The 23,022-nt window shown below is 36.9% G+C and overlaps 1 protein-coding gene across 8 annotated transcripts in view; it reads left to right on the top strand.

Annotated features, from left to right (window-relative positions):
• The window catches only part of ECPAS (Ecm29 proteasome adaptor and scaffold), a 101,544-nt gene that overhangs the window by 44,134 nt on the left and 34,388 nt on the right, over positions 1–23,022 (top strand). For 7 of the 8 annotated variants that reach the window (XR_009503744.1, XM_059925290.1, XM_059925288.1 and 4 more), the window contains 15 exons: positions 2,813–2,894; positions 6,271–6,390; positions 8,318–8,403; positions 8,628–8,706; positions 10,797–10,846; positions 11,871–11,937; positions 12,031–12,153; positions 14,406–14,509; positions 14,909–15,032; positions 16,793–16,873; positions 17,881–18,106; positions 18,536–18,627; positions 20,650–20,784; positions 21,597–21,759; positions 22,208–22,380. Coding sequence is in view for 7 of the 8 variants with exons in the window: in XM_059925290.1 (XP_059781273.1) it covers positions 2,813–2,894; positions 6,271–6,390; positions 8,318–8,403; positions 8,628–8,706; positions 10,797–10,846; positions 11,871–11,937; positions 12,031–12,153; positions 14,406–14,509; positions 14,909–15,032; positions 16,793–16,873; positions 17,881–18,106; positions 18,536–18,627; positions 20,650–20,784; positions 21,597–21,759; positions 22,208–22,380 (1,705 nt within the window). In the remaining variant the exon portion in view is untranslated. The remainder of the gene's footprint in view (positions 1–2,812; positions 2,895–6,270; positions 6,391–8,317; positions 8,404–8,627; positions 8,707–10,796; positions 10,847–11,870; positions 11,938–12,030; positions 12,154–14,405; positions 14,510–14,908; positions 15,033–16,792; positions 16,874–17,880; positions 18,107–18,535; positions 18,628–20,649; positions 20,785–21,596; positions 21,760–22,207; positions 22,381–23,022) is intronic. The other variant, XM_059925291.1, reaches the window with a different exon arrangement.

The following is a 23,022-nucleotide window of genomic DNA, read 5'->3' as shown; positions in this document are numbered from 1 at the left end:
ACAGTTTGCTAAAGAGCAGAATTCTGTATAAGACAAAGAAGAAAAGCTGCTTGGAGAAGTAGTTTAAAATTGGAATGGGTTAGGATTATAACTGTAAGAATTGAAACCTTTGTCTAGGTAAGTGAACTTAAAGAACTGATGTTAAGAAAAATGTCAAAACCCGGAAGTTATTCATTTTTGATTTTTCCTCTATCTCAAATTATTTGAGATGGCTTTTAATAAAGGATATGTAGGTATTATGGTTAATATGAAAATCAGGTCCCCTGAAAAGAGGTGTTGAATAGATCTTAATTTATACAGGAGGAAATACATATAGTAAATAGGCTCATAGAAAATATTGTGTTTAAGAAATCAAATCATACACAATAAAACAGTGGTATGCCAATTTGTACCCATTGGTAAATAAAATTGTGCAACAGTTGATTACTCCATTTAAGTTTCTGTTGAAACTGCTATTCTTATGCCCTGTTGATTGACACTGTAAGTTGAAATAATTTTTGGAAAGCAGTTTGTAGTAGGTAATGAATCATAAAAATATTTACAATCTTTTATCTGAATCTTTTGGGAATTTATCCTAAGAGAATCATTCAAAAGAAGAAAAATATTATATTTAGAAAAATGTTACAGATTCATTCATTATACCATTTCCTGTAGTTGTTCAAAAAAAAGGAAACAAATTCAGATTTCCACAATAGGTAAATAGTTAAATAAATAATGTGACCTATTTGGAATATTATATATCTGCCCAAATGATTATAAAAATAATAAAGCAACATGTAAATTGCCTCCAAGTAATGGCAAATGAATAAAGCATAGTACAAAATGATATATGTACTGATTTTAATAAATGACATGTGCAAAGACTGGAGAATACATGAAAAATTGAAGATACTTCGTTAAAAAAATCAAATTATGGAATAGTTCTTTTTTGAATTTATTTTAATGCTCAATGTAGTTAACAAAATGGGATATCTCTAGGTCCATCCACGTTGTTGCAAATGGCATTATTTCATTCTTTTTTATGGCTGAGTAATATTCCATTGTATATATGTACCACATCTTCTTTATCCATTCATCTGTTGATGGACATTTAGGTTGTTTCCATATCTTGGCTGTTGTGAATAGTGCTGCTGTGCACGTTGGGGTGCATATATCTTTTTGTATTATTGTTTTGTTGGGATATATGCCCAGCAGTGAGATTGCTGGATCTCACTGGCAACTCTCTTTTTAGTTTTTTGAGGAACCTCCATTCTGTTTTCCAAAAAATCTTCCTTTAAAACTTCTCATTGTGTTTGAACTGACTCCATTCTTTACACCATACAGTAGATTGGATTGTTGGAACTATAAATGTGGTGCTCAGTTATTCTAATTAGTTTTGGTTTTGTCTATTAAAATAATTGTATTTTCCAAAAAATAGCATAACATTGTTAAGAGGTAAAAAGTGAGTTGAGAACAATATGTAGATATCCCATTTTGTTAAATAAAAGTATCTCTTCAAATGATACGTCTGTTTCTTTATCTACCTGCCATGCCCATCCAACTATTTTACGTGCATAGGAAAGAAGTCTAGAAAAAGATAGACAAAAGTTAGTGGTTACTGAAAAGGAATAGAGAGGGTTATGGTGCAGATTATAAGGAATTTTATTTTCTGTGTTATTCATTTCTGAATTTTCACAAGCATGTAATCAGAAAACTAAAACTAGAAAGGTGGCAAGAGGAAAAGTAGAAGAAACAGTGAAAATTATCCTTATTAGTTAATCACTATTAAGTTTTTAGTTTGTTTTACTAAAGTGTGTGTGTGTTTTGTCACAAATCGCTAAACCTGAAGTATTTATAGGAAGGAAACAAAGATGGAGCTTGAGGATTAGTTAGTAGCAATCAGCTGAGGAAAGATATAGGTAAATAATAAGTAGAATTATAGAATGTCTTTGAGGCTGGTGGAATTGTGGATATCCAAACAAGAGGTGGATTGATAAGCTATGAAAGAAGAGATGGATTAGAAAAACAGTCAAAGCAGCATGATAAATTATGTTTGCACAAATACAACATAGTTTGAAAGCAGAATCAATGTCAAAGGAGAGAAGAGAGTATGGTTAAATCTCACTAATCAAGTGAAATGCAGGATTGCGTTATTGCTAGGTTTATAAAATGACGGCAGGGGCTGCTGCAGGGGGTGGGTGCCCATCAATAGTAAGTCACCTTATTGTGATCCTCAACTAGGAATAAGTCTTAGTGACTAACGGCAGCAGGACTGCTCTGTAGAATTAGGTGCTAAAATTGCAAGTGGGTGCTGGGAGATAAGAGGGGGATACTGGGGATCACAGTGACACGGTATTTGAGAAATGCCATGGGCTGCAAGCTTCCTAGGGTGTGGCTTTAATGGGTAAAATGTTTTTTGTCACTTTCTGTATCACTTTTGAATTTCCAAGTGGCTGAACAGAAGAATCATGCCTCAGGGCTCTTTGAACAAGTGTAGTATGGCTCTGCTGTGTTGGAACTGCTCCGTGGCATTGGCCCTGAGAGTGGAGGACAGTCCAGATTTCTTGAGTAGTACCAAATTGGGCCACTGGATACACTGATCTATCTTACGTTGAATCATGGTGGGATAAGTGACTTTTTTTTTCTGTTTGAAAACTAACTTTGATAGAAGTTAATCCCTTTCCTTCTCTTCTGCAATGTCAATTACCCATTTCATTTGTGTATTTATAATATTTTTCTTTGGTAACACATATTGAGGCTATGATTTTTTGAAATTATTGGAGTGGGAGAAAAAAATAATAATTTTAACAAGCTTTGTTGAAACCTTCTGTAGCTTGATTGACTGGAATAATCCTGCCATCATTAATAAGATGTACAAGGTATACCTTGGAGATATACCACTGAAGACAAAAGAGGTAGGTTTTTTTTTGTTTACTCTCACATCATCATAAAAAGCATTTTATTGACATAGCTCTATGTATTTGAACATTTTCTCCAGGTTATTTTGATTTAAGCTGAATCTATGCTGTGGGAAATACTGATACTAGTTTTAAGCCATACGGTAACTTTGTTTACCTGATCTGGTGTTTTCAATTCAGGTGCTTAAATAATGATTGTCCAGATTATGCTTCAATGAACTTTTTCTGTAAATATTTTAGGCTTTATTGGATATATCGTTCTAAGGCTGCAGCTGCTCAACTCTGCTGTAGCATGAAAGCAGCCATAGGCAGAACAGAACTGAATGAGCATGGCCGTGTGCCAGTAAGGCTTTATCGTTACTGAAATTTGAATTTCATATTATTTTCATGAAATATACTTTTACAAAATATTATTTTGATTTTTTTTTTTATTTTTTTATTTTTAACAAACTCATTAATTAATTAATTAATTTATTTATTTTTGGCTGTGTTGGGTCTTCGTTTCTGTGCGAGGGCTTTCCCCAGTTGCGGCAAGCGGGGGCCACTCTTCATCGCGGTGCGCGGGACTCTAACTATCGTGGCCTCTCCTGCTGCGGAGCACAGGCTCCAGACGCGCAGGCTCAGTAGTTGTGGCTCACGGGCCCAGTCGCTCCGCGGCACGCGGGATCCTCCCAGACCAGGGCCTGAACTCGTGTCCCCTGCATTAGCAGGCAGACTCCCAACCACTGCGCCACCAGGGAAGCCCTTATTTTGATTTTTAAAAAATCATTTGAAAATGTAAAAACTACTCTTAACTCACAGACCTTACTAAGATAGATGGTAGGCCAGATTTGGCCCATGGGCTGTAGTTTGTTGACCCGTGGTCTAGAACCTAGAACAATAGGTGGGTTCTTCTGAATTCTGGAAATAAGATGTTTGCTTAATAACATAAGTTCTGTTTAGTTAACTGTGTTTAAAAGTGTTCCAAGTTGAAACCTTGACATACAAGATTATTTTTTTGCTTTCTAAACGATTAATAGTTGTTTTAAAAATCATATTAGCTCCAGGGAAAACTGGACAGCTACACGTAAAAGAATGAAATTAGAACACTTCCTAACACCATACACAAAAATAAACTCAAAATGGATCAAAGACCTAAATGTAAGGCCAGACACTATAAAACTCTTAGAGGAAAACATAGGTAGAACACTCTATGACATAAATCACAGCAAGATCCTTTTTGACCCACCTCCTAGAGAAATGGAAATAAAATAAAAAATAAACAAATGGGACCTAATTATACTTAAAAGCTTTTTCACAGCAAAGGAAACCATAAACAAGACAAAAAGACAACCCTCAGAATGAGAGAAAAAATTTACAAATGAAGCAACTGACAAAGGATTCATCTCCAAAATATACAAGCAGCTCATGCAGCTCAATATCAAAAAAAAAACAACCCAATCCACAAATGGGTAGAAGACCTAAATAGACATTTCTCCAAAGTAGACATGACAACAAACACATGAAAGGATGCTCAACATCGCTAATCATTAGAGAAATGCACATCAAAACCACAATGAGGTATCACCTCACACCGGTCAGAATGCCCATCATCAAAAAATCTACAAACAGTAAATGCTGGAGAGGGTGTGGAGAAAAGGGACCCCTCCTACACTGTTGGTGGGAATGTAAACTGATACAGCCACTATGGAAAACAATATGGAGGTTCCTTAAAAAACTAAGAACTGGACTTCCTTGGTGGCGCAGTGGTTAAGAATCCACCTACCAATGCAGGGGACACGGGTTCGAGCCCTGGCCCAGGAAGATCCCACATGCCGCGGAGCAACTAAGCCCGTGCGCCACAACTACTGAGCCTGTGCTCTAGAGCCCGTGAGCCACAACTACTGAAGCCTGCATGCCTAGAGCCCATGATCCGCAACAAGAGAAGCAAGCACAATGAGAAGCCCGCGCACCGCAATGAAGAGTAGCCCCCGCTCGCCGCAACTAGAGAAAGCCCACGCGCAGCAACGAAGACCCAACATAGCCAAAAATAAATGAATAAAAATAAATAAATTTATTTAAAAAAAAGAGTAGAGAGGCAAACTCTAGTTATTGAGACGGGTATTTGGCATGTATTTTGTCTTTTAAAATGAAAAAATGAGGCTTCAAAAAAACAGTTAACATGCTTTATAGGCAAAGATGAAAGTTGAGGTTTTAAGCAAAAGCTAGAATTTTGGGAAATTTGTATTCATCACGATGAGCTTGACAGCTTGTCAGTGCTTACAGACTTTTCTGATGAGATTGGTCATGATATTAACATGTGATTTTTTGTGTGTGCGTGGATGTTTTATAATGAAATATTTGCTTAACTCGGTGAGCCAGTATTTTCCAAATGACCAGTGATGTGACAGAAGCATACAGGGTAAGGGAGCCATTCAGTATGCAGATAGACTGGTGGAATTTAGTAGAACAGTATGCAGATGTTCCATTGATATGGTTTCAAATCCACATGGCAATTAACCTTTAAGAACCTATTGCAGGGGGCTTCCCTGGTGGTGCAGTGGTTGAGAATCTGCCTGCCAATGCAGGGGACACGGGTTCGAGCCCTGGTCTGGGAAGATGCCACATGCCACGGAGCAACTAGGCACGTGAGCCACAACTACTGAGCCTGCGCGTCTGGAGCCTGTGCTCCGCAATAAGAGAGGCCGCGACAGTGAGAGGCCCGCGCACCACTATGAAGAGTGGCCCCCGCTCGCTGCAACTAGAGAAAGCCCTCGCACAGAAACGAAGACCCAACACAGCCAAAAATAAATTAAAAAAAAAAAAAAAAAAAAAAAGAACCTATTGCATATCAAGTTTTGGGGTGGCATCAAATATCTGTAATTACCTGAAAAGGCTAAAATCACCCCCACTTTTCCAGTCACATATCTCTGTGAAGCTGTTTTTTTTTAACATACTTAAAACAACATATTACAACAAATTAAATGCTGACAGATATAAGAATCCAGCTTTCTTTTATTAAGGTGGACAGTGAAGAGATTTACAGAAAATATAAAACAACGCCACTGTCTCAGTGCAGTTTTTTGTTTTGGAAAATATAGTTTTTTTATTTTTCTTAAAAATATGTTATTTATGAAAGTATATAATGGGTTTAATATTATTTTTAAGTGAATAAGTACTTAAAATATTTTCAGTTTTAATTTCTAGTATATTAAATATTGATAGGTATTCAGTATAAACAAGAGCTCTTTGGAAGCTTCAGTAATTTTTAAGAGTATAAAGGGATCCTGAAACAAAAGTTTGAGAGACCATTGATTTAGATGATCTCTCATGACTGTTTTCAATTCACAATAATTTTGAAGTGCTGAGTTATAATCACACATATTTACAACAGGGAGCAGTTCTGAAGCCAGAGCTGAAAAGGGACCCAGTCAGTACAAGGGTCAAGTTAAAGATTGTCCCCCACCTCCTTCGTTCTAGACAAGCTGCTGAAACGTTCCCAGCTAACATTCAGGTAACTCATTCTTTCCAGAGAAAAATGGCCTGTTTACAACTTTCATGTTTGTTTAACTAGACAAAGAACTGCATTAATGGATATTCAGGAGGTAGGTTGATATGTATAACAAGATTAATGAGATTCTTTTTTCTCTCTCAAGTTTAGCTGCAGAAAATACTTTTTAATTATAGCTATAATTAAAAATATATTTTATTAATATATTAATATTATATATAAATATATATTATGTATAATATATATTATACATTTTTATTATCGAATATATGCTGTATATGGTTACCATTCACCCTAAATGTATGGTGATAATTCCTTTCAAACTAGTGCTTTTCTGAGTGGCTTTTTTCCAAAAATGGTAGCACTAGACACTTGGTCATTTAGGTGGGAAAATGAGTCATCCTTGACTGGAGTCCCTCGTGAAGGCAGTGGCCACAGCCTCTGGATGCTGCTGCCTCAGTGTCTTCACCCCCGTCTGCCGAATGCTCATGTTAATGGAGATCGTCACTTCTTGTTCTGCTTGCCGCAGTCGTCTTCCTTGTTGCCCTGCCTCTAGTCTTGCCCACTGCCAGTCTGTTTTCTGTGTTGCCACCAGAGTTATTTTTGCAGTTGGAAATCCTTATACTCTGTTGGTGTGGGATATGAGCCCCTCCGGAAAAGCTCTTGCCTTTTGGTCCAAGTAATGACCAGCTCAGCTCTGGAGACAGACTCATTTGAGCATAATTTTGTCATTAGTTACTTACTTTTGATCTTAAATAAGCCTCAGGGTTTTTCCTGTTTTTCTTTAAACATAAAAAAAAATCTGTAAAATGGATGTAATGATAGCAGCTACCTCATAGCAATGTTGTAAAGACTGAGTGGGTTAGCAGGTAGAAGCTTTAGAGCAGGGTGGCTAGTACTCATTCAGTTAGCAAGTTCTCAGTAAATGGTGGAAAGGCAGCAGTTACTTCCCTTCTGGTCTCGTATCTCACCATACCCTTGCCCTGTACCTTATGCTCCAGCAGAGACTGTTGCTGTTTAAGTATGCTGTTTTCATGGCTCTGTGTCTCCACTCCTGGCATGGTGGCCCTCCCCCCTGTAGCCTGGTAAACGTCTACTCCAGTTTCAGGATTTGCTCCGGTGTGCCCCTTCCTATCTGAAATGTCCCCGTTTCCTGCCTCTCATCTCTTTCAGTCCCTAAGTAAGAACACTGTCCTCTTGCTCACTGTACGTGTGTGGTGGACATTGGCTTCTGCCTTCGCATCTCTGCCTCTTAAGGCTTATTTGTTTAAGTGGCTGCTTCCTCCTTTTAGGTGATACAACTTTTATTCCCAGTATCTGGCTCTCTAATATTTGACTGATTTCAAGTACTCTGTTCTGTGTTTCCGTAAACATAAAATAATCACAGAACTTCTTCCATTTCACTTTCCAGGCACTGTTTCCCTGACAGTGTTTTGATAATTTTGGTTCAGAAAATTTGGTTGTAGTAACACTACATTATATAATAAGCAGCTAGAAGTTTGTGGCAGAATATTCATAGACATCCTGTAGGTGTACCCTTTATTTGTAGTTATTTATGTTTTCAAAATGAGTCCACATGTAATTAAGAAACGTAATACCCCCAAAATAATCTTCTCTGCTCATGTCCCTTGCGTGAGAGTGGCAGCCCACTGCAGCGTGAACTCTGTGTTGCTTCCTAGTGGTAGCCCCACAAATTTTGCAGACTTGTAACATCTACCATTGTGTTTGTTGTTACTCCACAGACTGTTGATTGAAGCTACTGATTGGCTTCCTAAGGCCGTCAGCTAAAATATTTGTATGAAAGAGAACTGCATTAATTTTGAAGAACAAGGTGTAGTGCAAAAGACCTACTGTTGAATCCTTAATAGTATTTGAAGATAGTAAATTGCTATTGTTAATCGGTATTCTTGATGTTGTTCCTTTTTCATAGGTGGTATATGATGGACTCTTTGGTACAAATACAAATTCAAAATTAAGAACATTATCCCTGCAATTTGTGCATCACATTTGTGTAACGTAAGTTTTTTGAACTATTTGTAAAGTTTTCAAGCTGTTGGAGTGATGAAGTGATGCAAGTATATCTTACCTAGAAACAAATCGTGTTTGCTTATCTTAAAGTATTTCATACTTTAATAGATTATTTAAATTTACTTCAGTTATGTCTCTAAGTAATAATCTGAAAAGATATGTAATTATGAGATTCTTATATCTTGCTTTGTATGTGTTATTTTTTTAAAAAGCTGTCCAGAAATCAAGATTAAGCCATTAGGTCCAATGCTTTTGAATGGCCTCACCAAGCTAATCAATGAATATAAAGAAGTAAGTGACTTGTTTTTTTAAATTTTTGTTAACATTTTATATTTTAAAGTATTTTCTGTTATAAACTTTGCTGGTCTGTATGTTGATATAGTTAAAGTTTGCTGTTGTTCCATCATTTCTTAACATTTTTAATTGAAGTGGTGCAAATTTCAGAAATTACCACCATCTTCTGCCCTTTTTTTTTTGAAATAAGTATTAAAAACTGATACGGATCTTGAGGTGGTCTTATCATTTCTTTAAATAACATTTTAAAAAGCTAGTACATTTTATTTTACTTTTAGGCACTGTGCAAAAATGGAATGAAAAGAATTAAATTTTAGTTTATTATTTATTTCCATATAGGTCTATTTGGATTTGCTTGTTTTGAGAAACGGTGTTAATTCTTAGGGACTGAGATTTTATTGATTCAAAACTCTGTCAGACTACCAAATACACTACCAAATGTAAAATAGATAGCTAGTGGGAAGCACCCACATAGCACAAGGAGATCAGCTCGGTGCTTTTTATCCCCTAGAGGGGTGGGAAATGGAGGGTGGGAGGGAGACGCAAGAGGGAGGAGATATGGGGATATATGTAGATGTATAGCTGATTCACTTATATTATACAGTAGAAACTAACACACCATTGTAAAGCAATTATACTCCAATAAAGATGATAAAACAAACAAACAAACTGTCAGAACATGCATTCAGTAAATTTTTGATTCCTTAAGCTAAGTGGAATGAGGATTCCTTGGATTGTAGATTTTCAAATCCTGTTTTTCCTTGCTGTATCACTCCTACCATTTCTAGTATTTCAGGGGAATTTGCTAAAAAAGGTAAGGTTTCAAGAACTCTAGTTAGTATTTCTTCCTAAGTCTTAGCTAAACATGAATGCATGTTTGCAGTAGTATAGTGACCAGTATTTTGCCATTTGGATTTAGAATTGAGTTTGAATTCTAGTTTTGTTCCTTGGTGAGTTACTTAAATTCTTTGGACCTCTGTTCTTTATCAGAAAAATGAGGATAATAGTATCACTTCACTGGATTATTGTGAAGATTAAATGAGATAATTCATGTAAATTATTCAGCACAGTAAAGGCATATTAGTAGATATTATTAATGAAAAGCTATTCATTTGTTGTGCAGCTGTGCTTTGGGGCAGTGTTAGGCCTGACTCTCCTGTCTTCTTCTGTTGATTGAATAGAGCTTGCATGGTTCTTAAGGCCTTGGGAAACTTTCAGATTATTTTTATGGCATAGTCAGATTCTTTGGATGGTTGGTAGGAATAAAAATGCTTTGGGGCTTTTAGGGGAGGAACTGTATATTTGAAGATAGGTTAGAGAGGCCAGATAAACTACAGGGCTGTAATCCTTTTACCTCCAGATGACACTGCATGTCTTCCCAACAGATGAGTCTGTAAGAGTGGCCATGTAGGTGTGTGAATCCTATGTTAAATGTATAAACTTCAGCTCACAGAAGTGTTACTATGTTCTAAGTAATGTCAGACTATTGGTTTTCCTAAAACCACGTAAAATTCTATCTGTATCTTGAGTGGGAACCTCACTAACTCACCCGAATACTATGATCCCTTTAATTTTTTATGGTGGAAGGTATGAGAAGAAGCTGTTTCCTATGGTGCAGATTTTTAGACAGTTGCTCCCCAGCGTACTACAATTTTGGGTGAGAGAGAGTGGATCCTAGCCTGTTGGGCAGGTGAATTTTCTAATAAGTTAAGCTTTTTTCCCAGTACGTTGGTGGTGAATTTTGGTATTTGCAGGTTATATAGTATTGAAACTATCCTGAACTTAGCACCAGCTAAGAGAACCTTTTCATATATGACCACTGCATTTTCCTTTTGGAGTAAGTTGGGGATATAAAGTTTTGTTTTGTTTTTCCTTTTACTACTGTGATTCATTCTGGGTTTGGACATTTTTATTTGTTTTGTTCAGATGCTGATATCATATAGTTAGGCAGGGTGAGACCTAGGTTTAACAAGGAGTAAAATAATGCATTTAATTGCAGCAAAAGGGTTTTGCTGTTTACTGTGTTTTTTGTTCTGTCTGCTTTTTGTTCTTTTCTTTTCTTTTTTTTTTTTTCCCTTAATTTCAAGGACCCTAAGCTACTGTCAATGGCATATTCAGCTGTTGGAAAACTCTCCAGGTGAGTAAACTCTTTTTCAGTGAGAGATATCCTGTTGGTAAACTAAGAAAAATTGTGGCATTTAATAATGGATGGAGAATAAATTTGTTATGATTCTGAAAGGGTCATAGGTTGTTTAGAAATGTCTTCCTTGTAGAAGGATAATGAATGTGAGACATTTTAACTTACATCTGAAGATGTGTTACCATATTAAATGGCAGTCTTGAAATGAGATTTTGAACTGGATTGTGTCATAATGTGTTACAGTTTTCTTGTACCCTAGAGACATTTGATTGACCTTAAGTGTTCTTGTTGCTACTTACTACCAGCGTTTATAATCTCGATAATCGAGAATTTTTCTAGTGATTCTCTTTTCTGATAGCATTATATTATGATTCTGAGCGGCCCTGTTTCCAAAGTTGGATTTTTTTTCTTCTGCTTAGTATGGTTTCCTGCACCCAGTTCCTCCTGGTTTCCTCTTCCTTCACTGTATTTCAGAGCAGGGGGATAGAGGAGCAGCATCCTCAGTGGTACCAGGTGCTGCTTACACCCTGGCACAGGTTCTGTGTTCGCCTGTGTAGACTAGGTCTTGCTCTTCTGCACTGTGTAGGGAAGGAGTCTGGGGGCTCAGAAGACCGCCACTTCAGATCAGCTGATACAGCATAGGGTTGTCAACAAACCTTGTCCCTTGTGTGTTGGCATGAAGTGACAAAAGTCCTTGTCACCAGAGTCATTAGTTTAAATAACATTTAGTCTCATCTATTTTCTTTATTTTAAAATCAGAAATGTTAACTGAATGCATGGAATATTCTAGTGAGAATATCTGGATAATAGGTATATTAATCTAGAGTTATTTTATTAGGCAGTTGAAGAATTAAATATTTACTTTAAAAAGTGTTTGATTCTTTGGGGGAAGTAATCCAGTGATGTTCACATGGTTCAGAAGTGAAAGTGCAAGTTTAGGCAAGTTTGTGTTTAGTTTCTTTTTTTTTTTCCATCTTATGGAAATTTTTGATAGTAATGATGATCTCATATTCTCTTACAGTCGAATGCCCCATTTATTCACTAAGGATATAGCTCTTGTGCAGCAGCTTTTTGAAGCCCTATGTAAGGTAGGGAAACACCTGGCAAGTGTATGCTTTCTGTTTGGATGCTCACTTGGAAACCCAACAGGGAGGGAAACACTGTTTTTATCATCTTCATAGGAAGAGCCCGAGACGCGACTCGCTATTCAAGAAGCACTATCCATGATGGTTGGAGCTTATAGTACTTTGGAAGGAGCACAGCGGACTCTCATGGAGGCACTTGTGGCTTCGTACTTAATAAAGGTAGGTCCAACTATGTGAACTACAATGGCGGGTAGTATATGAATTTTACATTTTTTTTTAAACATTTTTTAAGCTCTCAGTTTTTTAAAAAAATTTATTTATTTATGGCTGCATTGGGTCTTCGTTGCTGCGCGCGAGCTTTCTCTAGTTATGGCGAGCGGGGGCTACTCTTCATTGTGGTGTGCGGGCTTCTCATTGCGGTGACTTCTCTTGTTGTGGAGCACAGGCTCTAGGCGCATGGGCTTCAGTTGTTGTGGCTCATGGGCTCAGTAGTTGTGGCTCACGGGCTCTAGAGCGCAGGCTCAGTAGTTGTGGCACACGGGCTTAGTTGCTCCGTGGCATGTGGGATCTTCCCCGACCAGGGCTCGAACCCGTGTCACCTGCATTGGCAGGTGGATTCTTAACCACTGTGCCACCAGGGAAGCCCTACATTTTTAAGATCAAAATTTGAATTGCTTTTTGTCTTAACTCTCTATAATGAAGAGGAATATTTGCTTTCACTTGGACTGTGATTTATGATCTGTTTTAGATTCCTCGTTATTGGAATCTGATCTTAGGGAAGAAGGAGTAGTCATATTCACAGAGGCCTTATGTTTAAAGCCTTCCTTGTTGGAAAACTGTTCTTAATATCATGCTCTCCCAGTTGCAAGTGTTTTGTTTTAACTGGTAGCTGAGCACTACAGTCCACTGAGGTGGAGTTCTGTAGGTAACACTGGGTGAGAAAAGCAGAAGGAAAGAAAGGCACGATTTATGGATCAAAATGAGTCTGTAGGAAGTAAGCCAGTACCATCATCCATACTCTTCTTCCTTCTAGTCCTCTTCATTTGCCTGCCATGGGAGTTTGCAGGAGAATTTTTAGTATCTGTGGTTATTTACACATATGTATACATGATATATAATATGCAATATAAAATAATACATTATGTATTTGCTTTAGTCAGTTCTTTGTCCTCCATTTCTAGGAGTAGAGAGGGAGATTAAAGAGGGAATGATGTCAAATATTGGTGAGATTAATATGAATTGCATCTTAACTGAAATTTGGCTACCACGTTTATTAACACATTTATATTGAGGAATTATTAAAGGTTCAGAAAGGTATCTGGTTTCTGTTGAAATATGACAGGATAATTATGTACACTCAGAAGGCTTATTATATATAGCGTCCCATTGTCAAATGCTCTTGGTGTCCAGTGTACCTGGTTCATGATCATATAACATGGACAAAGAAGTATAGGCTTATTTGGAAGCTCATTAGAGTCAAATACTTAAAACTTTTTGTAGGTAGCCTTACAAGGAAATGGAATGCTTGTATAATGCACATGGGTGCTGGTTATACTTATGCAGATCAAATCATGTAACAGTATTACCAAGCCAAGGTAATTTATTTTCTTTTCTCAGACTACATGTAAGGCAACCAGACCCTGGGCTAAATGATATAGGCTGGTCCGTAATATCATTGCCCTTTACAGTAGCTCCAAAAATGCTAAAGAGCAAGAACACCTGAGTAAATGAGGTAGTACACGTTTCTAAGCATCTCTCATCTCACTTATGTTGTGACTGGAGGAATGACCCAGGGGGAAGATACACGAGAATAAAGCTTAAGCATCAGTAGACTCTACAACTGCTTTTCTGGCTGAACTTCGTATTCATAGATTACAATCTTAATCTATTTAAGTTAATTGGATATATTTATGTAGTTGAAGCTTTGCTTTGGAGTCAGTTTTAATTTAAGAGCTAATCTGAAAGCGTTGGCGGTATTTTGCTTTAAATTTGTAGGGATTCCAAGTAAGCTCTGTTTGTGTTCCCTGCAAAATATCTGAATTTCACTCATGTGACTGAGAGTTTAAGAGTTGGAGAAGCAGAGGTGGTGGCTAGAAACTGCCAGAGTGACCTTGGTCTGATGGTTGGGCCTGAGGATGTGCATCTGCAGAGAGATTCTCTGGTTATGGTCTTGGTGGGGTTTCCTGCTCTACTTGGAGCGTCCTCTTAGATCATAATAGTATTCTTTAAATAGTGTCATTGTCCAAAGACTTTTAAACAACATGATTAAAGATCTGGACTAAATGATGTTTTATTTATTTAGATATATTTATTGAAATATCAACTTAAATTTTGATTGTTTACAATTAAGATGACTCGACTGGAATGAGTTGTTGGTAATTGAATTCTTTTTTTTTTTTTAATCTGTGTGTGTGTGTGTGTGTGTGTGTGTGTGTGTGTGTGTTGTGTTCTTGCATTTATGTGTCAAATAGCCTGAAGTTCAAGTTCGACAAGTGGCTGTGAAATTTGCCAGCACGGTGTTTCCCTCAGATCATATACCGTCCAGATATTTGCTCTTATTAGCTGCAGGAGATCCGTAAGTTTCAAAGGTGTTAATTTGAATTTGGGTTCATTTAAAATTTAGTTGAAAATTGAATAAAATTTATGTTGTTTGCAGTGTTCATCTGTGGAATTTAGGAGCAATTTATTAGGGTTAAAAGTATGGCTCCCTTGATACAATATATAGACCTGTAGTCATACCCTGTCTTGTTTTTTCCTGTGGGTAAAATTCAAAGATGAAAGCCATATGACTCTCCACATCTAATGAAATTTCCAAAAAGAAGCAATTGCTTATCATGTATTTTATGCCTCTTTGCATAGATAGCGAAAAATATATTTAAGACAGATGACAAATAAAATTGCTGTTCTTAGTCTTCATATGATCATTCTCCAGTTGGTGAAATTTATTTATGTTTCTTATTTATCTTTCTGAAAGACGGGAGGAAGTTCATGGAGAGGCACAACGAGTTTTAAGGTGTCTTCCTGGTAGAAATAGAAAAGAAAGTGCTTCTAAGCAGATGCCATCTTTCCCAGAAATGGTATATTATATCCAGGAAAAGGTATGATATTTAACTTCAGATAATAGTTTAAGTCATATAATGAATGATGAAAATAAACTTACATTTTTTTAGGTGACACATTTTAAAATGCTAATCACTAAATGTTGAATAGTTAGTAAAGTTTCTAACAATGTTAATACAATAAGAGGAAGGTACGAAGTGAGGAGAAAAATATAAATCTCAGATGTAATTAATCTGTTTTGCCCAAATCTAAATTACTTACAATTCCTTTTATGTTATTCAACATTTTGGCTGTGTTTATTTTATTATTATTATTATTATTATTATTTTTAAAATTTTTATTGGAGTATAGTTGATTTACACTGTTGTGTTAGTTTCTGCTGTACAGCAGAGTGAATCAGTTATACATAAACATACATCCACTCTTTTTTAGGTTCTTTTCCCATATAGGTCATTACAGAGTATTGAGTAATGTTCCCTGTGCTATACAGTAGGTCCTTATTATTTATCTATATTTTATATAGTAGTGTGTATATGTCAATCCCAATCTCCCAGTTTATCCCTTCCCCCCCTTTTCCCTCCTGGTAACTGTAAGTTTGTTTTTTACAAATTTGACTCTATTTCTGTTTTGTAAATAAGTTCATTTGTACCGTTATTTTTTATTTTATTTTATTTTTTTAAAATTTATTTATTTATTTATATTTTTGGCTGTGTTGGGTCTTCGTTTCTGTGCGAGGGCTTTTTCTAGTTGCGGCAAGCAGGGGCCACTCTTCATCGCAGTGCGCGGGCCTCTCACTATCGCGGCCTCTCTTGTTGCGGCGCACAGGCTTCAGACGCGCAGGCTCAGTAATTGTGGCTCACGGGCCCAGTTGCTCCGCAGCATGTGGGATCTTCCCAGACCAGGGCTTGAACCCGTGTCCCCTGCATTGGCAGGCAGATTCTCAGCCACTGCGCCACCAGGAAAGCCCTGTACCATTATTTTTATTGGCTGTGTTTAACATTTTTACCCTTGGCATGACATGCTTGAAATATATCTTTTCTATTTTTAAGGGCATTATTTAGGGCAGCATAAGTTTAAGAATGCTTCAAGGAGCAGTTCAGACTTTTTCCACCATGATCGTAAGAGAGCATTGCGTCTGCTTTTGCAAGTCTCCTGTTTTTGCTGGTAGATCAGAGTATTGACAGTCATGACCCCCCACCCTGACCCTATCCTACTTTTTACATTGATGTTTCTCTTAGTGTGCTGGGGGGATACCTTACTGTCTTTCACCTCTACTGGTGGTCTTAGCTTTTTGCTTAGAGAGACATCTTAAGGGTGCTGGAGGTCAGTATGTAGCAGCCATGATTGTCTTCTCCATAACACTGTCATATTTGTGGGCAGAAGATGCTTTTGTGCTAATATTTTCCTTCGACCTCTATTATTAATGAAAATAACTGGCATGCAGCACCCTGGGGTGACTGTCAGTAGATGCCTGGAGTGGGTTTATTCTTTTTATTTTATTTTATATTTTTTACTTGCTACTGTGTCATCTTTGCAGCTTTTTTCTTTTTCTTTTTTCCTTTCTTTTTAAAGTATAGTTGGTTTATAGGTTTATTCTTTTTAAACAAGCCAGTCAAAAGGCAACACATCTGTAACTTAGGGTTTGAGGTCCGTGCACAGTCAAGCATGATTAATGGAAAAATGTTTTGACTAGAAAAAAACAGTAGCAGACAATAATGTAGTTAGAAATACAGTTATTTTTGAGTTGAGAAAGTGCTTTGTTTTCCAGTAATTGATTTTTGGGGTTTATTTTTATTAGGCTTCCCATCGAATGAAAACGCCAGCCAAGTATATGACTGGGACAACTGTCCTTCCATTTAACCCAGCAGCCTTTGGAGAGGTAGGGCTGGCATATATTTCTATTTTGCTTTCGCTAAAGGTTCTTAATGATAATGTCACAGTCAAAGAGATGACTGTGAATTTTTTGTGTTCTAGGTAAACCCATAGAGTGACGTCATTGTTTTATACCAGGTTGTTTATTAGGAAAACAGTACTTAGTAATTGGTGTTATTTTAAATCATAGTGGAGTCTAGAAATACATTTATCTCAGTGAGATTCTCTTCGTGAAAGAAGTAGATGCTCTGCATTGGTTGCTATTGGGAATTTACAGCAAATTAGATTTGAATTTTAAAGCCAACAATATATTGAGGTTATTTGGATTATCCAGTTTTGAAGGTTGGAGAATTAGATTATCTCATTTACTAAGGGAAATTCTGTTGTTTCAGTCATTGACTTGCACTAATTAAATGGCAAGAGATAATCTTGTTCAGAGTGAGTAAGAAGACTCATGATGAAATTACTGCCTGTCCTGTTCTAGCTGTCAAGGAAAGAGCTTCCAGAGGACTCCTTAGTAGCTAATTATGTCAGAGGTTTTTAATGACATCGCAGCTACTCTTCTGTAGATGATTTGAACCCATTTTCTCAAATTCTTGTGTCAGTGGAGATTAAATGCAGCTGGAGTTCCACAGGAACAGATCATTGGTCCCAGGTTTCTGCCCAGTGTCTGTCTGTCTGTCTCTCTCACATACATACACACACATCTTTAAAAAAAAATAATGATTTTCCTTGTTACATTTTAGACTTTAAAAGTGGAGTTTGTGTTTTAACTCCATTTAACTCTGTTAAAAACCACTCTTTGGATTATAAAAGCTGGTTATGTAAGTTCTGCTCCATTGTGGTAATTTCAGTTCACACGTTGAGTCATGTTTTCCAGCTTCTGTGAGGGCTGTTGAATAGCTTTATGAAGGAAGGTGGGAAATCAAAGCTGGGAACTGTCACTTTGAAGAATATCTCCTGCCTTGAGTTTTTGAGACGCTTATCTGGTGTCCTTCTTCCTTCTGTCTGTAGATAGTCCTGTACTTGCGCATGTGCCTGGCTCACAGTGCGGGAGTGGTGCCCACCTCTCAGAGTTTGGCTGATATGCAAGACCACGCCCCGGCCATTGGACGCTATATACGGACTTTAATGTCGGGCAGCCAGACAACACCCTCCTCGTCTTCTTCCAAGAGTGGGGAAACCAACCCTGTTCAGATCTACATCGGCCTGCTTCAGCAGCTGTTAGCAGGGGTTGGAGGTAGGCGGTCATGACGCTGAGGATTATACTAAAGCACTTAAGCAAAAATCTAATTTTAAACTCAGCTGAGAATTTATAGCAAAATTATTTTCTGTCTTCTCTCCTACAACTGAACATGAATCTTTGTTTCTTTTCTAAACTTGCCTGAGTTCATCTTTGGTCCACTGTTTCTTTTTTCAGAAAGAAATGCTTAACAATAGGTAATATAGTTTTACTTTGGAAGTGGATGTGAAGAACAGGGCATCTTTTTATAGACAATAAGTCTGTAAATTTGCTGTATTGAATCACATACTGTATTTAAGTTAACTTTTGTAGAACTGGGGAATGCCTCCTAAAGCTGTAGCCTTATGCTTTAAAGGAATGTAGTGATCTCTGTACGTTTATTGCTTTTCTTGAAATCAGAATGGTTCTGAATTCCTTCTTATTTAGGTTTGCCAGTCATGTACTGTCTATTGGAAGCTGTCTCAGTGTATCCAGAAAAGCTGGCTACCAAATTTGTAGACAAAACCGAATGGATAAAGGTATATCCTGTGCATGTGTATTTCTTTTTGATTCTATATTTTAAACTTTGGTCTCATGATGTCGCCTTCCTACCAGTGTTTCGGTGGCCTTTTCTGCCTTGAGGTCATTTTGAAACTCTCATCATTAAACACTTACTGGGAAGCGTGTAGGTCCATGTATTGCAGTGATCCATTTAGGTGAGAGGGGGAGATGAATTGGGAGTCTTATAAGTAAGAAAAAATTATTTTTCTGTTTTAAAAGTTTAAAAAAGTAATAAATATGTATAATTTAAGTAAACAATTATGTAAGATGTCTCCTTTGCATAGTCTCTCAGCTACCCAGATCCCTTCACCTTCCTGCCTCTTCCTCTCTCACCTGACAGACATGCATAGGTTATCACTTATTTGTATATGGTGTCCCTTCTAGAGTTTATTTATGCATATACACACAAATGAAATTAACATTTTTGATTTTTCTACCTTTTTTCACACAAAAGGGTATTATACTTTTCACACTGTTTTTTAAAAAATTTAATTAATTAATTAATTTATTTATTTATTTGGCTGTGTTGGGTCTTTGTTTATGTGCGAGGGCTCTCTCCAGTTGCGGCAAGCGGGGGCCACTCTTCATTGCGGTGTGTGGGCCTCTCACTGTTGCGGCCTCTCATTGTGGAGCATGGCTCTAGATGTGCAGGCTCAGTAGTTGTGGCTCACAGGCCCAGTTGCTCCGCGGCATGTGGGATCTTCCCAGACCAGGGCTCGAACCCGTGTCCCCTGCATCGGCAGGCAGACTCTCAACCACTGCGCCACCAGGGAAGCCCTTCACACTGCTTTGTACCTTACTTCTTTCGCTTAGCGTTAGAACATGGAGTTATTCCTGTATAACTACAGAGAGAACATCCCCTTTGTTTTAACAACTTCATTGTTTTCCACTGCATGAATGTGCCATAATTTATTGTAGGTCCTTATTGATGGTCATTTAGGGTACTTCCAGTCTGCTGCAATGAACAATCCATCATTTTGAATATGAGTGGGTATATTTTTAGATAGATTCCCCAGAAGTAGAATTGAGGACACATGGATGCAATTTTAATAGATAATGCACATCCTCCATATGAGTAGTTCCAATTCACACTCCCACCAGCCATGTTGGAGAGTATTTTTGTCCCGTGGTCACACCAAAAGGGTTACCAGGTTTAGCAAATAAAAATGCAAGATACTCAGTTAAACTTGAATTTCAGATAAACAGTGAATAATCTTTTTTATTACAGGTCTGGCTCATATAGTTTTGTATACCTTTTGTGCTACATAATGTAGTTCTTTTTGGAAAATGCAGTTTGAATTATGGTAAAATGTACCAATTATTTAAGTGTGAAAGCATGAAGGTAATTTACCAAGAGGAGTGAGTTTTGTACTTTTCTGGAAAATCTAGTCTCATGAAATTGCTTCTAGTTTAAAAAGATTTTTTAATCTTTGTGAATATTTGCTGATTTTAAAATGATCTTAGAGTTTTTGACCTTTGATCTTGTAGCTCAGGGGTCATTAACCTGTGGTCCATGTGCCAAATCTGGCCCGCCTCCTGTTTGTATGGGCTGCAAGCTAAGAATACTGTTTACATTTTTAAAGGGTTGAAAAAAAATTAAAAGATGAACAAAATTTCCTGACATGTGAAAATTAGAGTGTCTGTAAAATTGTACTGGAATCCAGCCACACCCATTTGTTGTCTATGACTGCTTTTGCACTGCAATAGTAGAGTGGAATCATTGCGATAGATTTGGCTCTTTACAGAAAACACATGCTGACCTCTGTTTCAGATCAGCTGTGTATTAATTCCACCTGTTTTATACTTTGTATCTTTGATGAAAATGCACATAAGATTTTGGTCTATACCTCTGCTGTTATTTTGTTTTAAAATAATAGCTTGTTGTGTTCTTTTCTCATAGTTACCAATAGATGGAACATTGTAATGTTTTAAATGTTAGACGTTGTCAGCAGGGAGATGATCATATGTTATGTGTGTATTTCTTTTTCTGCACCGCTCAGAGTCTGATGAATAGCAGTAAAGAAGAGATGCGTGAACTGGCAGCATTGTTTTATTCTGTGGTGGTATCTACAGTGTCAGGAAATGAGTTGAAGTCAATGATAGAACAGCTTATAAAGACTACAAAAGACAATCATGTATGTTATCAGTTTTGTCTTTATCCTTTTTTGTGGGAAATAGTTTTACAAAAGCATCTAATATATTTTTAGTTTTTGTGTTCTCATTTGTAAAACGAACTCATAAATTTCTTGCCTTTATGATTGTAAAGATTAAATGAGATAGATAATACATGGATTCAGTCAGTTCAGTCAACAAATTTTGAGTGCCTCGTGTCTCATAGGCATTGTTTTAAGTGCTACGAATACGGCAGGGAGTGGATACATGAGAAGCTCTAGTAGCGCTTGGTGCTCAGAAATGTTAGTTCCTTTTTTCTTCCCTATCTACTGCCACCTCTCATTGTACCTGTCCCGTTAGGAAACACTGTTGAAACCATGTGCTTTCAAATATTTTATTTGCATTTGGAGGTTTTAGCAATTAGAAATAGGATCTGTTCATTGTATTTTGTTGGCAGTAGAGGGAAATTATGCTTGAAAGTTATGACGGTATGTTTACCTAAGTGTTATTTTTAAGCTCGAAGAAAGTGTGGGTGCTTATAAGAGCATGCGATGGACTCACCTCACCCAGAGTTGGAGCTGGGTATGGGATTAGGGAATCTTAAGTCCAAGTGAGTCAGGACTCAGCTTAACTTCTCAGAATTCTGTGTTTGAAACTCAAGTTTTCTCTTGTTCCCTAGCCGATTTATTAACATCCAGTGGAGCCTCACATGATCACTTTATTCTTTAGCCTTATATTTTATTGGGGAGATGACTGTAGTAAACACACAGTTATTTCATTGCATTCACACACGTGTGAGAGAGACAGACATACGGTATTGTGTTGTTAAATCCAGAGCCCGGAGATACAGCACGGATCCTTGCTTGCATTGGGATTCACAGTAGGAAGATATTTGGCTAAGAAGAAAATGAAAATGGCAGAGCAGCAAGACGTGGAGACAAATGCTGATTTTCTGCCCGAACAAGAGGAACTCATTCAGAGTGCCACAGAAACTATCGGTAATTAATGTGTTTATGCGGATTTGGATGTCAGCATAAGTAGGTTACAATTTTTTTGAATTAGGTTAAAATTTATTGTAACATTTTAATTTCTTTTTATAGCATTGCACTCTAAATACACGAGCTTTTTCACAAAATCTTGATGCTAAATAAATTCTGTGTTTTTAATAACAATGCAAGTACTCTAGTTTTTCTATATATATATTTTTTCTATATGTTTCTATTTAACAGAGATGATTCCATTATGGGAAAAAATGTAAACATTAAGAAAGGACATGACTCTGGTGTTTTATTACTAAAGAAATGCTAACAAATTATCAACTGGAAAATATGTTATATACTTTGATTTTGGTTTGCTGTCTTTAAAAAAATCTTGAGTACATTGCTGGTTGCTTTGGATTCCAGGGGTAATGATATAAAATTTTCTTTTGTCTAAATGTGTTTACAGGCTCATTTTTGGATAGTACATCACCCCTCCTGGCAATTGCTGCCTGTACAGCCCTGGGTGAAATTGGCAGAAATGGTCCACTCCCAATCCCCAGCGAGGGATCTGGCTTTACTAAGTTGCATCTTGTGGAAAGCCTGCTAAATAGAATACCCTCCAGTAAAGAAACAAATAAGGCAAGTCTCTTCCTTTTATCCTTCTCTTCTGAAATTCTTTCCATTCATAGGTAAATAAATGAGTAAAAGCAGAATCATAGTCAGGATAGATGGCATTACAGCTGGAGGAAGGATTGAATGTGAAAAAGAATGATAAAGAAGAAAGTCTAGGTGACTGTTTAATTTTGAGTTGGGGATGATTTGTGCACCGCTTTTGTGTGTATACCACATGACCCAGTTACTCCAATTTAGGCCCATAACTGTTAAGATTTGGGTAAATATTAAATGTATCAGGTAATTCTTTTGTCATGCAAAAGGGGGGTAATAAAGTGTTAAATAGTTTTACGATTTTTGTAATTTCAGACCAAATCTAAATCTTAACTTCCTATACCTAGTTTGGTTTTAAGAAGTCTGGGCAGTAGTAAGCAGTGTGAGTAATCTCTGAGGAAAAGGACACTTATGGTTTTATTAGTTTTAGATAAAAACTTTCATAGACTTCAAAAATTTTCTTTGGGATAAGAACACCTCAGTGTTGAAGTATAAGATGATTTAATGAACAGAAAAATCAGCTTACTACAAGTTTAATAAATATGTAATTTTATTCTTGATCTAGCTACTATTTAAAACTTTCTGAGATCACAGTAGTTTTTATTAGCTGTTAGC

The sequence above is a fragment of the Balaenoptera ricei genome, chromosome 6 (genome assembly GCF_028023285.1).
Source record: "Balaenoptera ricei isolate mBalRic1 chromosome 6, mBalRic1.hap2, whole genome shotgun sequence".
NCBI classification, from domain to species: Eukaryota; Metazoa; Chordata; class Mammalia; order Artiodactyla; family Balaenopteridae; genus Balaenoptera; species Balaenoptera ricei.
Note: the sequence above shows the minus strand (reverse complement) of the source record. Positions and strands in the feature narration are given on the sequence as shown.